This window comes from Medicago truncatula, chromosome 8, assembly GCF_003473485.1.
Source record: "Medicago truncatula cultivar Jemalong A17 chromosome 8, MtrunA17r5.0-ANR, whole genome shotgun sequence".
Lineage (NCBI taxonomy): Eukaryota > Viridiplantae > Streptophyta > Magnoliopsida > Fabales > Fabaceae > Medicago > Medicago truncatula.
In genome coordinates, this window is record NC_053049.1 from 9,718,231 (window position 1) to 9,732,685 (window position 14,455).

At 31.9% G+C, this 14,455-nt stretch overlaps 1 protein-coding gene across 1 annotated transcript; it reads right to left on the reverse strand.

The window, feature by feature from the left end:
- Positions 1-1,534: 1,534 nt before the first annotated feature.
- On the reverse strand, positions 1,535-6,719 carry LOC25500666 (auxin response factor 18). Its single transcript, XM_013589150.3, has 14 exons — positions 6,046-6,719; positions 5,649-5,764; positions 5,401-5,496; positions 5,235-5,291; positions 4,924-5,076; positions 4,753-4,837; positions 4,527-4,617; positions 4,192-4,356; positions 3,989-4,105; positions 3,649-3,721; positions 3,416-3,563; positions 2,774-3,300; positions 2,054-2,241; positions 1,535-1,950 (listed from the first exon to the last, which is right to left on the reverse strand). Exons 1-14 carry the CDS (start codon positions 6,101-6,103, stop codon positions 1,791-1,793), a joined length of 2,034 nt encoding a protein of 677 aa, XP_013444604.1. The 5' UTR covers positions 6,104-6,719; the 3' UTR covers positions 1,535-1,790.
- Positions 6,720-14,455: the final 7,736 nt, after the last annotated feature.

Consider the following 14,455-nt stretch of genomic DNA (forward strand, 5'->3'; position numbering starts at 1 on the left):
TGGTTCAATCAATCTTTTGAAAGTTTCGTACCCCAAAGACACATCAAATTGTATCTTCTGTCATGTCATGTCATGTCGATATCCGTCTACGAAGCGGTACAATTTTTTTTTATCGGAATTTGAACCCCTGATCTTATATATATTATGCATTATTCTTATTAACTGAATTGATAACAAAGCGCTATGAATTTGGTTCCTCCAAAGTGATTTAATAGTAAAATGAATGATATCGTTATCTATTGTAGAAGATCATCGTTTATTCTTTCACACTTTAACCAACTTTATATAGTTCTTTAAAAAAAATACATAGTGATATTAAATTAGCCAACTAAGAAATAGTCAATTCGCAATTGGTGTTATTATTATCAGCATGGAATTGACAACTTTCAGGGTAAGAATTCCAGAGAATCATAATTCATTGTTATAAAGGTTAACTTAATCATAGAATCATTACATTTACACACTTTCTACACACAAAAAATATCTCCCACCCACGACGTTTAGTGACTTTACCATAAGAGTGTTTGCATGTATATCACCCTTCTTTAGAAGAAGAAAGAAGCTAAGGATCAAAAGTCGATGGTTCAAAGTCACCTCCAACTCTTTGACCATAGAATTCAAATCCGGCGCAGATCAAATATAATATACCAAAATAACACTAAAATTTAAATAATATAATGGGGCTAAGCCCACTCTTGCCACCACATACATACATTCAGCCTTGAAGTTCTTCCATTCAATGATACTTACAAAGACTATAATTACATTAAGCTTAGTAATGTTGGGTATACATTTGAAACCAAATATATAATGCTATGCATTAATTTGATAACGAAACCATATGGATGGACCTAATTAACCTTCTGTAACTCTAGGGATCATTTTAGAATATTGATACTGAAGATTAAATTGATACAGAAATATAATTTTAGAAACCAAATTAAATACTTATTTGGACATGTGGTGAATATGCCTTTAAATTTGTGAGAGTGAGTTTTTAGTTTCTCGCAGTGATTATTTGAATAAGTTTGCAAGGTCATTCGAATCATGTTACAAAATTTTGCTTATGAATCCACTTAAACTAGTCTAATAGTGTTGCCTTAAGACCTTGTAGTACGTGGAAAACACTAAATGGAATCAAGGTTTCATGTTGAGAGAGATTAATTAAGAGCAATTTTGGATTGGGAAATATGTTTTAAACACCTTAGGTAATTAATAATAATTAAGAAAAGGTTTTAAGCTTTCTCTATGGAATCCCAAAGTGAAAATCATGGAGGATTGAAAGAAAAATAGAGAGATTAATATTCATCTTCAACAATTGAGATCGATTTCTTGTAATTTTTTTGTATCTATTGTAAAGACTCGTTGAAATCTCTCCACCAGACGTAGACTATTTTTTGAGCCTACATTATTCTACTACTCTATTTTTATTTGCTAAATCGTTTAATTTGTTTGTCATTGTTATTTATTCTACTTTTCTTGTCGAATGTGCATGTCTATAATAGAGACAAATTAAGTATAATACGTCAAAATATATTTAGATTTTTTCAACACATCAAAGACACACAATCCATTATAGATAGGGAAATGCATATTTGTTTACAAGCTAATGGCACTATATAGCATAGCCTACCCAACAAAAAAAAAAAGGATATTTACAAAAAGAGTACCTAAAATCCAACTTCATGTAGTCCATAATTTTGAAGTTGTAATGTTAAAATTCCATAAAATCAAGCACTCCATTTCCCTTCTCAAACCAAAAAAAAAAAAAAAAAAAAGTGACATGTTTGTTAAGTCACATGAGTTTGTTGATTCTCATCCCTATTCTGTGAATCTAGACTCAACAATGTCTCTTCAATCTCTAATGAAGAATTAGGTAACTTGCATTTCATTTTCTTTAATTCCTCATTTGAACAAATGAAAATCTTCTTTACCATGTTGCAAAATTCCCTGCATGTATAAAAATATGGCACATGCATGACACATGTGACATGTCATAATATGTAACATGTTACTATTGAAAGTTATGTGTACAAAGGTTGATGTTACTTACGGCCATGGATCATCACCGACAAGCATCATGTCATTTTCATTATCAGTGAAAGTAACTCTCCATTTGTTTTGTGAACGTAACTCTCCTTTAATATCAAATAATTTTTCAACTTCATCTATGAGTTCATCATAACCACTTAACATGGTTAAGTCAAGTGCACGACCAACAGCTACACCTTCCATTTGCACCTTCTCAAAAACAACAAAAATATTTGAAACTCTTTGAAAATAAATTACTAATATGATCAAAGTTTTTCAAATTCAAGGACCATTTTGAAATATTAATAATTTTATGGACTAAATTGTTAATCTATTATTTTCAAGGTTTAATGTATTGTAGGCCATGCAAATATACAATTTTTTTTTAGGACTAAGGTACTAAAATCAAATACTCAACATATTATAGGGCTAATTTCAACATAGACTAATTTCAAAGGGACTAAAACAATATTTTTATAGAAACTAAAAATGACTAAAAACATATTTAAACCTAGCTTCAAAGAAAATATTGGTGATTCACTTTGAACTAAATTGTGAAGGAAAAATTTGAGTGAATATAACATTCATGATTCCTACATAGTACCAACCATTGACCTCGCTTATTCAAAGGACAACCAATTTCATATATTTTTTTTACAATATATGACTTTCCTCCAAAAATGTGAAAGGAATCTTTAGCTTTTATACTATTATTACACTAAGGCTGAAAAAAAAAATGTACCTTAGTCCTTGTTCTCATGGATGGTACAGTAGCCAGCTTGTTCTGCCATTCATTTGGTGATGCATCAGAAATTATTTTCTTCTGCTGCCCCTTGTTGGACAGTGAATAGTTAGGACTCTGAACCTTTTCAGTTTCACATGCGTTGGTGGTAAGGATAATAGATTCTTTGGGACCACTTGTAGTAACAATGGTTAAACTTGGACATCCAAGTTCTTTCTCTAAACAAGAATTAACACTGCAAGATTTGTTTTTGTTATTCAAATTAACTCCAAATAACCAACAATCTAGAGGATTCTCGTTCTTTTTCGGGTCTTCTACTCGGTCGCATGTGAGGCCATCGCTCGGTCTAGATGCGATGTTTGTGTTAGCGTAAGGGTTGGAAGTTACATTCAAATGTGGTGAATTAGGCCAAATCCCTTCCACCAAGACTCTTGAGCTTACAATCTGACTCTCCTTGCCTTGGAATTCGGCAGCACCGGTTAATTGGGTGTGCTCGTGAGCTTGGGAAGATCCCGGATACCAAAAACCTGAAGCAGTTATAGGATTGAGTTCAAACCCAGATGAACGAGAAAATACTAACATATCAACTAATATACTAAAAAATATTCATTGAGAGAACTATTGTCAATAATGTTTTCGCACCGCAAGATGAAACATCGGCAGGCCTAGATCTTTTGCTTTTGACTGATGTTTGAGCGACATTCAAAGTAGGAGAAGCTATAAAAGGTTCTATCTCCCATGAAGAAACTCTTTCTGGTCTTGGAATTGTTGCTGCTTCATCCCATTGAACCTAAGTGGCAAAAAGTTTTACATGCTCAAATGGTATGTATACAATTAACAGAAAAAGGAAATAAAGATAAGAAATTTAGATCAACCTTCAATGATCTCCAGTGAGAATTTGACCATCCTGCAGAAACATCACCAACCCCAACAATAGTGCCAGAAAATCTGATCAAATAATCAGACAGTAATAAATATCAATTTACAAGACAATAATGGCCTGTTTAGATTGCCTCATTTGAACTTAACTGCACATAAACACTTAAGAGACTGTTTGGTAGCAGCTTATGACACTTCCAGAAGCTACTTTTACCTTATGAAAACATCATATATTAATAACTTATACATAAGCACTTATATGATAAAGGTCTATTCTATAAGCGCTTAAGTAAGTTATTGATCCAATTAGAGCCTAAGTTAATCCAATTAGAATACCTTCTTTCAGGTGAGTCCTCTCCTTCAAATCTCATCTTGAATCTCATGCCAACAGAAAATTTATGATTGTTGACTGCCTCCAAATACTTATTCAAACCAACAATAAACTGACTAGTCCTGAATGGATCAAAAGACATGTTAAAAATTTCACAACTTTTGGTTTATAAGCTGATGAAATGCAATAAATTACAAAAACTACGAACCTTGGTTTGTAATAAACGACAAACATGGTACGAGTCATAACAGCATGGGAAGCAGTAGCAAGCACACCAAGATGCATGCTTTGGCTTGATATCACAGATGAAGGCATAGGACTGTGCTGCTTAGCTATACGCCTAACGCCAACTCTCAGTTGCCCGTTCTCTCCCCTACAACGATCAAGTCAAGACCAAAGCTTAGATGATGAATCTTAACTAACTTGCAACTAATACTAACAAATTTGTGACTACTTTTAACAAACTCCAACTATATCTAACAAATCTCCAACTATATAACATCGAAAGCAGAAACGAAAATTATACAAACAAAACCCGAATACCTTAGGAAAACAAAAGCATCTCCGGCCACCAATCTTTTGGATGCGACAAATGTACTCCAGCCGGTTGTAAGCAAGTGCCTCCTCGGTTGACCTGATCACAGTAGTGGAAGGGATATAAGAACCATGTCACTTCCATTTCTCATTCAATGCAAATCATAGAATTCATTCATTCAAGAATTTGAATATGACACTAAAATTAGAGAATGAAAATAAGACTACAAATTACCTCTATATATGTGTTTAAACTTCCACTCAAATCCATGAAGATCCTTTGCTGCTAGCTCCTGAGTTGGAGTTGCTGGTGCCATGTCCTACGATATACATAAACAAAAATCATTTGAAATTAAGAAAAATCAAAATGATAGCATCATCCAAAGAAACTCGGTAAGAAAATTACCAATGGCGGCAAGCACTCGGTAGCATGTTTCCTCAGAACTGAAAATCCACCATGTGTGCTAGTATCAGATGCAGTTAATATTTTGCAAAATGAGTGAAACTTCTGTTTTGGAGAATCAGAAGGATTTGGATCAGGATCTACAGGCTCAGTTTGCTGCACAAAACCATCAAGAGAAACCAAAACTAGTTTCAGAAACAGTTAAAAACTTTTAAAAAACTCACTTTTCAACATGGAATATTTTCCTTTAGCACTAGATATCTTATGAAAAAACAAGATTGAATTAGATATGCAAAGAATGAGAAATATCTCACATCTGATTCTGGAAGCAAAGCAACACAAGCATAAACCTCATCAGTTTCTTGCTCAGCCTACAAACAAAAAAAAAACATCAAGATTCTAAAACAATCATTTTCACAACAAAAAACAGACACAAGGACATGTAATGTAAACACAACAAGAGGAATCAAACAACAGTACCAACAACTGAATATTGACGACACGGCATAAAATCTTCGACGGTAAATTGAAATGTGGAATTTCCTGATTCAATTCCTGATCAGTGGATGCTTGCAGCTGCAACAAACAAAAAAACAACCCAAAAGACTAAAAAGTTTGATATGCTAGTACAACAAAAAAAGTTGTTTTGTTTAGACAAAAATTGAATACAAACTAGAACACAAAAATGGAAAAGCAACAAAAAAAAGAGTCAAAGAAAAGAAACACACTTGTTCCATGTGACCTTGAGGAAAGTAGAAAACTCTGTCACCAGTATTAGGAACATCCACCAAAGGTCCTGCACACAACTTCCATAACTCTTCATACAAATCATCATTTTTAACACCTGCAAAAACACAAGAAAAAAATTAACAAAAAATAAATGGTAAAATCTTAATGCCCTTGATTTGTTTCTGAAAAAGTTTACAACTTTAATCTTCAATTTCTTCCTCCATGTTCATAAGGTAAAAGGGTCGCTCAAATTCATATTTTTTATCAAAATTAGACAAAGAACAACACAATATTAAAAATTGCTAAAAAAACACAAGCATTTCACTTTTGTGTATGAACTTTGAAAGTAACCAAAGAGAGTAATAAAATATGAAATTCCAACCACAAATTATTGACCTTTTTCTTGTTGAGAACTTCCTCCTGGGACCCTTAGATTACACTCAAGATGTGCCATTCACCAACAACAAAGAACAAAACAACAACTATAGAAGAAGAAGATGAAGAAGAAGAAGCTCCTTGAAAGTAGCCACTAATAGATTAACCCATCAATAACTCATGAGAGAGAAAACATGAACCAGAAATGATGAGAGTTAAATGCATGTTTTTGGTTTTTCAGTTACACACATAAAAATAAGGTAGTACTAACTTCATGATTTTTTTTCAGTTACAAAAAAAAAACATTATAGGATTTGGTTTTTTTTTCTCTCTCTTGTTTTCTTTTTTGTTTTGTCTTGGGTTTGTTGGTGAGTGACAATGAATGAAAATCAAAGATCACTTTTTTGTTTAACTCATTTGATTTCACTTGTTGAAGCTGCAAAACCAAAACCAACTTTTTGAAGAGTTGTTTTTCTCTTCCTTCCTTTAGGTGATGTCTTTGTCTTTGATTGTTTCTCCCAAAAGAACCTGAACGAATCCACGTTACCAACTTGCCAACGTTGTTGCTTTTTTCTGCTCTTGTTTCATAATAATGTTGCAGTTCTTCACAGTGCTGTTTCTTTCTCTCTCTCTCTCTACACTTTCACTTTTACATTACACTTCTTTCTTTCTCTTTCTATAGGGACTCTAGTCCTATTACTCTATAGATTCACCTTAGCCTAGTGCAATAACTTATTCTCCTCAACTCATTATTGGTTATTGTATTTTTATTTTATAACAAATAGTTATAAATAATTTACAAAATCAAATATGCAATTATTTTTGTTATTTACTCCCTCCATCTTATTTTACCTGAGCCCCGGACTCATTTCACATTTATTAAAAAAAAATGTATAAATGAAAGAGAGAAAAATGGATTTGAGTATTCTTATCAACTATTGGTGCATTCTTCTTTATCATAAATGCAAAGTAAAATATATTAAATTAGGGGTGATGAAATGTTTTTTCTAGATTACCTTTGAAGAATGGTGAGTAATTTACCCACCAACCAATGAAAATGAGCAATTTGTTGGTGGGGTCAAGATAGTTCATGGATACACTTAAAAATGTGCTTATGTGGCTAATGTGTATTGGTTGGGGTAATTACCCACCATTCTTCCATGGGTACCCTAGTTGTCACCGTGATGAAAATAGCATTAAATAGTGTTATAATTGAAAAAAAGTAATTAATATTGTATTAAAAAGTGAAATGGGTCAATTTTTCTAAGACAATACTTTTTTGCAAATGGCTCATTTATTATGGGACGAGGGAGTATCTTTTTTTTTTTTTATCATGATTTAATTTTTTATGTTATAAAATGACAATATTTTTTAACTTTTTATGAGATTTTTTCAATGAAATTTGAATTTTTTGGTATGTACAATGAAAATTTGGATTTCTTTACGAGTTTGATGAGTTTTTTGATGATTTGTTTTGGAAATTTTGATCTTTTTTTATTAAAAAGAACAACTATGTTGATATTTTATAAGATAAATGACTAAATCAAAACAAAATAAAAAATAAAAGACTAAAATGTTATCTAAAATTAAATTAAAGAACGAATTATATAATTTTATCTATTTTTTTTATTAAATAACATATTTGACACTTTATAGAAAAAGACAGCTTATTACCAAATGAAAAAACATCGTTCATAACTAATTATAGCCTAAAAGAAAGGAAAACAAACAATAAAAAAAAAAAAAAAAAAAAAACAAACAAATAATGCATAATCCTTATATACACACAATGTTGGATAACTTTTTAATTCTCAATTACTCTCTTTTTATGGTGTTTATAATGAAAGATTTGCATATTAGTCAACTCAACAAAGATATTTATTTTATGGAAAATGTTAACGAGTGTTTCGAGACACTTTTTAAATATTTTAAATGATAAATTTTTAATGAAAAGTTGTGTATTAAATGTATTGAAAGTCATAATAGTTGACTTTTTTAAAAAATAATTATTAAATTTAGAATGTTTAAAGAGCGTCCGGGGCATTCGTTAATAAGACCTTGCTTTATTTACACTCTCACGATGCTTTCACTTTTACATTACACTTTTTTCTCTCTCTCTCTATAGAGTCTAATCCTATAGTCTATGTATTCACTTTAGCTTAGTGCAATTTATTCTTCTCGACTCATTATTGGGTACTGTATTTTTATTTTATAGGAAATAGTTACAAATAATGCATGTTTATACAATATCAAATACCCAATTATTTTTTATTAACCACTGAGATTTGATACAAAACCTATTAATAACTAGTGATATGTATCTTTATGAGCTTAGCTCAGTTGATAGAGATATTGGTAATTTATACGCTGTGGTTGGAATTCAAACCTCGGACACCACTTCTTCACATTTAAAATGTGTGAGCTCTAGTCACTATGCTACTTGAAGAAAAAAAAACTAATGATATGTTAAAAGAAAAAAAAACAATAAAAAATCAAATAATGCATAATCTTTTTTTTAAGGAATTAATGTATAATCCTTATATATACACAATGTTGAATAACTTTTTAATTGTCAATAACTCATTTTATTATGTTTATAATGAAAAGATTTACATATTAGTCAACTCAACAGAAATATTTACATTATTTGCACTTTCACGATGCTTATTTCACTTTTACATTACACTTTTTCTTTCTTTTTCTCCCATGTTCTATGTATTCACTTTAGAGTAAATAGGCAATTATCCCTATTGAAATTGTAAGTTTCGTCAATTATCCTTTTGAAATTAACAAAATTTCAATTACCTTCGAAATTTCACAATGTTAATCAATTTACCCCTCCGTCAAATTTTTCTGTTAGAGAACATGACGTTTTGCAAATATTCCCCCTGAAGTTTTGCACTTATGTGCAAACTGCCCCCCAAATTTAAAAATTTAAATATTTTTTTCTTAAAGACAAATAATTAATAGTTAAATATTAAAACTAATTATTAATTTTTGAATCTGGGAAAACTATATGCATATATACATCAAAATGGGGAAAAATATGTATTTTTTAAAGTAACAATAATTGAATGATTTGTGGATTAATTTCATAGGTGAAGAAATATATGTCTAAATGTTTGACATTTATCAATAAGTGTTCCTCTATACATACCGATCACATATTTCATTTGCTGATGATTTGTGTCTTTTTTACATGAATATAACTTAATATGATATATATGATATGTCGTCTGATAGTATTGTGGTGTGAGTTAGATTGTATACGATGAATGATTGTCCCTGCCTAAAGCACAAACAAGAAGTTAGAATGAAGTTTTCTATAAAGTGTGTAAACAAGAACAAATCATATGAAAATATTTGGGGTTGTGTAGTTTAAATTGTTTGAACAAATTGTTAAACTGAGTTGGAGGAGTTAAAAGACTAAGATGGTGAAGGAGAAAATATAAATTTAAAACTGATTATTAATTTGTCTATAAACCCCTAAAAATAATAATTTGTCTATTAGAAATAATCATTATTGTCACTTTAAAAATACACATTTTTTCCTATTTTGATGTATATATGAATGTAGTTTTTCCAAACTCCAAAATTAATAGTTAGCTTTAATATTTAAACGTTAATTGTTTGTCTTTAAGAAAAAATAATATAAATTTTTAAGTTTGGGGGGCATTTTGCACATAAGTGCAAAACTTCAGGGGGTATTTGCAAAACGTCATGTTTAGTAACAGAAAAATTTGACGGAGGGGGTAAATTGATTAACGTTGTAAAATTTCAGGGGGGTAGTTGAAGTTTTGTTAATTTCAAGGGGGTAATTGATGAAACTTACAATTTCAGGGGGTTAATTGACTATTTACTCATTCACTTTAGCCTAGTGCAATTTATTCGCCTCAACTCATTGGTCACCGTATTTTTTTTATAAGAATTAATTATAAATTATGTTGTTTTTTTTTTGTCAGGTAGCCTAGTGTATAATTCACCTTATAAAGTAAATAAGTGGGGTGTCCGGAGTTCGAACCTCGGCCCCTATATATAATAATGTATTGTCCTACCAACTGAGCTATGCTCACGGGACATAAATTATGTATTTTTATACTATGTTAAATACGTTTTTAGTTATTTATTGAACATCCAAAAATTAACAACACACCCAAATAGAAATGTACCATTTATACATAACAAATAGTAAATTGGTTCAAGTGGTAAATGACTTGCTTCTTAAGCATGTGGTCAGGAGTTTGAAATATGGCTCATGCGTATGAAGAAAAAAAAATCCCCTTAGGGGAAATCTACCTTGTGTGAGAAAAAATCAAGTTAAAAAGGGAAAGCTATCTTGTTTCTCCCATTAATTCCCTGAGATTAATCTTTGTTAATGGTAGTTGAAATTTTGCATCAATATCATGCTAACCTAAAAAAATGCACCATTTATATAACTAATGATATAAGAGAAACCAAATTAAAGCAAGTAAAATATCATTTGGCAAATGGTAAAATGAGATGTTCTACGGAACATTCATGAAAGAGAGTAAAGAAATGCAAAGGGCAAAGTTCATTAAATCATATTGTGTTTGAAAAAAATGCAAAGGGCAAAGATCGATCTAGAACTTCATTGTAACTTCTCTCGGTTGAAAGTCGTTTTATATTGATGTAAATCTATCAGGGTGTCGTCAAACACTCATTTTGATATATGAAAGAGTTGTAGTATATTTTAATGAGAGTAAATCTTTGATCTCCGACTTTGTATCACTCAGATACAAACTCATTATTGTGATTTGCTCAGTAGTGACTTAAAGACAAACATGGAGAGACTTTGAGAATAATCAGTCTAAAGAGACTTAAAGAAAACTTGGTCTATAGATGCTAGCTAAAACTATTGAACCTCTAAAGGAAAAGTATGAATACTTAGCTTAAAGAGGCTTAGAGAATACTTGGTGTAGAGAGGCTAGCTAAGAATACTCAACTTGAAGATGTAAAATATTAATATTGCCAGTGTTTGAAGAGGCTGGACAAATAATAATTATTAATGGATTAAGTCATTCGCATGGGGAAGACAAAATCACCATGTTAGAGGCGAACTAGACTAGTTATCGATTGAATATAGTGAGTGAGTATAAATGAATCGTGTAATTCTCTCTTCCCTTGCTCTTTTTACTTACTTTGCGCGAGTTGTTATTGTTTAATTTTGGATTTTAATTAGAGTATTATTATTTGAACAGCTATATGAGATAACTTTTGTGACAATTTCTTTTTTCTCTTTTTTTATTGGTCAAAATCAATGGAGAGAGAAAGAGGAAAAGAGAGAATAAAAGGATAATGTGAGTATGAGAGAGAAAATTGTCAAAAAATTGTGAGAAAGTGGTTGTACAAATATCATTTCTCTTTTAATTAATCGCTTCAAATTGAAGTTAAATGATTTAGTAAAAATTTATCTTTGTGTTAAAATGATTTTGAAAGAAGACTATGGTTCAACCAAACACATGTCAAATGGAAAGGAAAAAAAATGGCCAAGACAATTAAACCCATCTTTCTTGTGTTTTCTAATACATTCATAGTGTATGTTTGTTTCCACTTTTGAAGAAGAGAAAATTGAGTTTGCCAAATATGATTGATTTTTTTTCTCTTCAAAATTGATTATAACTAAAATTTGAATTTGGAATTTTTGTCTCTACAACCGATGTTTGGCATCAAATTGATGGCTTTACATTCAAGTTGATTTTAAGGCAAAATCAATCCATTCAATATCAAGTCTGTCACTGCATAACTCAACACTATAGTAGTAGACTATGAGCTTAACCATTTTACCTCTAATCAGGCTCAACGGTGGATCTTTTGCATTCTATTCCAACTTAATTGCACCTAATTATATCGTTAAATGTTAAGGAACGTAAATGACTTAAATGTTTTTTTGGTCCCTTAACTATTTAATTGGTATCGTTTTGGTCCCTTAACTAAAAAAAAGATTGTTTGAGGATTTTAAGTTTTTTTTAAGTCTCGTTTTGGTCCCTTATGTTAGGTTTCCGTTAGTTTTAATAAAAAACGTTAAGTGTGGACACGTGTCACCTTGTCATTGGCTCTGAGTTTTTTTTTTTTACAAAAATTTTTTATAAAAAAAAATTAATTTTTTTTTAAATATATATATTTTATTTTTTTGTAAAAAATTCCCAAAACCATTGACAAGGTGACACGTGTTAACTCTGGGACACGTGTCACTTTGTCATTGGCTTTGGGATTTTAAAAAAATAATAATTTTTTTGTAAAAAAAAAAAAAACTCAGAGCCAATGACAAGGTGACACGTGTCCAGGAGTTAACTTTTTTTAAAAACCCTAACGGAAACCTAACAAAAGGGACCAAAACGAGACTAAAAAAAAACTTAAAATCCTCAAAGAATCTTTTTTTTAGTTAAGGGACCAAAGCGATACCAATTAAATAGTTAAGGGACCAAAAGAGCATTTAAGCCAACGTAAATTTGGTGACCAATTTTACTTTTTCCTTCTCTGATCTGTTTTTTTTTTTTTTTTTTAAAGTCAAAATGAAATATTACTAATCAAAAATGGTTCAACTAGCACAAGATGTGCCAAGAACAACCATCGAAAACAAATACTCCCTCCATTCCTTTTCTTTTGATGTTTTAGAACTTCATGTATATTTCAAAACTTTTGATGTTTTACTGAATTTATTATTGCTTTCTCAAGTTTATCCTTGTTGAAAAACACAATAAACTATTAAAGTAGTTGTGACATTTGGTTTATCACATGTGAATTTAATGATAAATAATGACATTTAAGTAAAAAAAAACACAAATGTTTATATACTTTAATTACTCCCTAAAACTTGTGTCAAGAGTTAAAACATCAAAAGAAAAGGAATGGAGGGAGTACAAAGTTAATAACCTGCTGTCATAAAGCTCAATGACAGACAAAAAGAAACCAAAATAAACTACTCTCTAATACCCATACATAATAAAGGGTTCCACCATCAGTCATTGTAACTGAAAGCAGTAGAGAGCAGCTTAGCTTTTAACCAAGAAAAATACATAAACTTGACATAATCTAATAACTTAATCAAATCCTGAGCTTTGTTTTTAAAAATCTTGTTGTTTCGCTCCTTCCAAATGACCCAAACAGTAGAGTGCCAAATAACTTAAAGATAAATTTGTGTATACCACGGCAAACCCGCCTAATGACCAAAGTGGCGGAAATGATCAGTAACCAAGTGAGGTGATATGAAAGTGATACCAGCCCACTTATAAATGAGATGCCACAAGCCGCCAAAGATGTTACAGCGCAAAATGAGGTGAACCGCCGTCTTCAGACTGCCACAACCTCCAACACAGTTGTTGTCCTCATGATGAAGTACCCTTCTACGAAGCAAATTATCTTTTGTTGGCAATTTTCGAAAGAGTCGCCAAACAAACAGTGAAACCTTTAGCGGAACTTGCTTCAGCCACAACATGTGAAAAGTGCCCCGGTCCACAAGAGAATCTGAAGATGTAAGATACTGATAGGTCCCTTTGACAGAGTAACCTTTGATAAGATCGAGAACCCATCTCCACCTGTCAATAATAGTGTCCTGCAAAACAATGTCAGACAGCAAAGCCGCACACTCTGCAACAGACTCCTCCACACCCAGGCACCACCATCAATTGTCCACGCTCTCTCCTCCATCTCCCTCACTGAAGTCCCCTTATCTAGAGTCAGATAAAAAAGGCGGGGAAATTGCACTTTTAAAGGTGCTCCCCCAACCCAATTATCTAACCAGAAGTAAGTATTCCTCCCTCCACCCACCACCCTTCGAACATTGTCATCAAACCAACTCTCCACCCCCAAACCTACACCACATGGAATACCTGACAACATCCTCCACCAAACCGAGCTATCATTCCCACCCTCCTTCAACCACCCCCTTTCTCCCCGTACCTCGCCTTTAAGACTTGATACCATAAACTCTCCTTGTCCATCAACATCCGCCGGCACCATTTCCCTAGCATGGCGACATTAAATTCCATCAATCTCCTAACGCCTAACCCACCCTCCTCCTTCGGTAAACAAACAGTGTCCCAATCAACCCAAACCATTTTTCTAACATCCTCACCGGCCACCACCCATATTTAAAAAAAAAAAATTAGATTCTATGGAAGAGATTATACATGTGGGGGCCTTGAAGAAGGAAAGAAAATAAACTGGTAGCGATGACAGGACATATTTGAGGAGAATTAGACGGCCGCCAGACAACAAGAATTTGCTTTTCCAGTTCGACAATCTAGATTTAATATTGTTCAAAATCGGTCTCCAAAAGTCTAGTTTACGCGAATCTCCTTTGATAGGCAACCCCAAGTACACAAAAGGAAAGGCACCGACACGACAATTCATATGCAACGCGGCCTCAAACAATCAAGAACCAAACACATTAATTCCTGTTAACAAACTC

Bases quoted from the DNA above. Each gene is read 5' to 3' on its own strand.
- LOC25500666 (XM_013589150.3), bottom strand. From the start codon at position 6,103: ATGGCACATCTTGAGTGTAATCTAAGGGTCCCAGGAGGAAGTTCTCAA. The intron at 5,765-6,045 runs GTCAATAATTTG...GTGTTTTTGCAG, and splicing joins AAGTTCTCAACAAGAAAAAG to GTGTTAAAAATGATGATTTG. The intron at 5,497-5,648 runs GTGTGTTTCTTT...TGTTTGTTGCAG, and splicing joins CTCAAGGTCACATGGAACAA to CTGCAAGCATCCACTGATCA.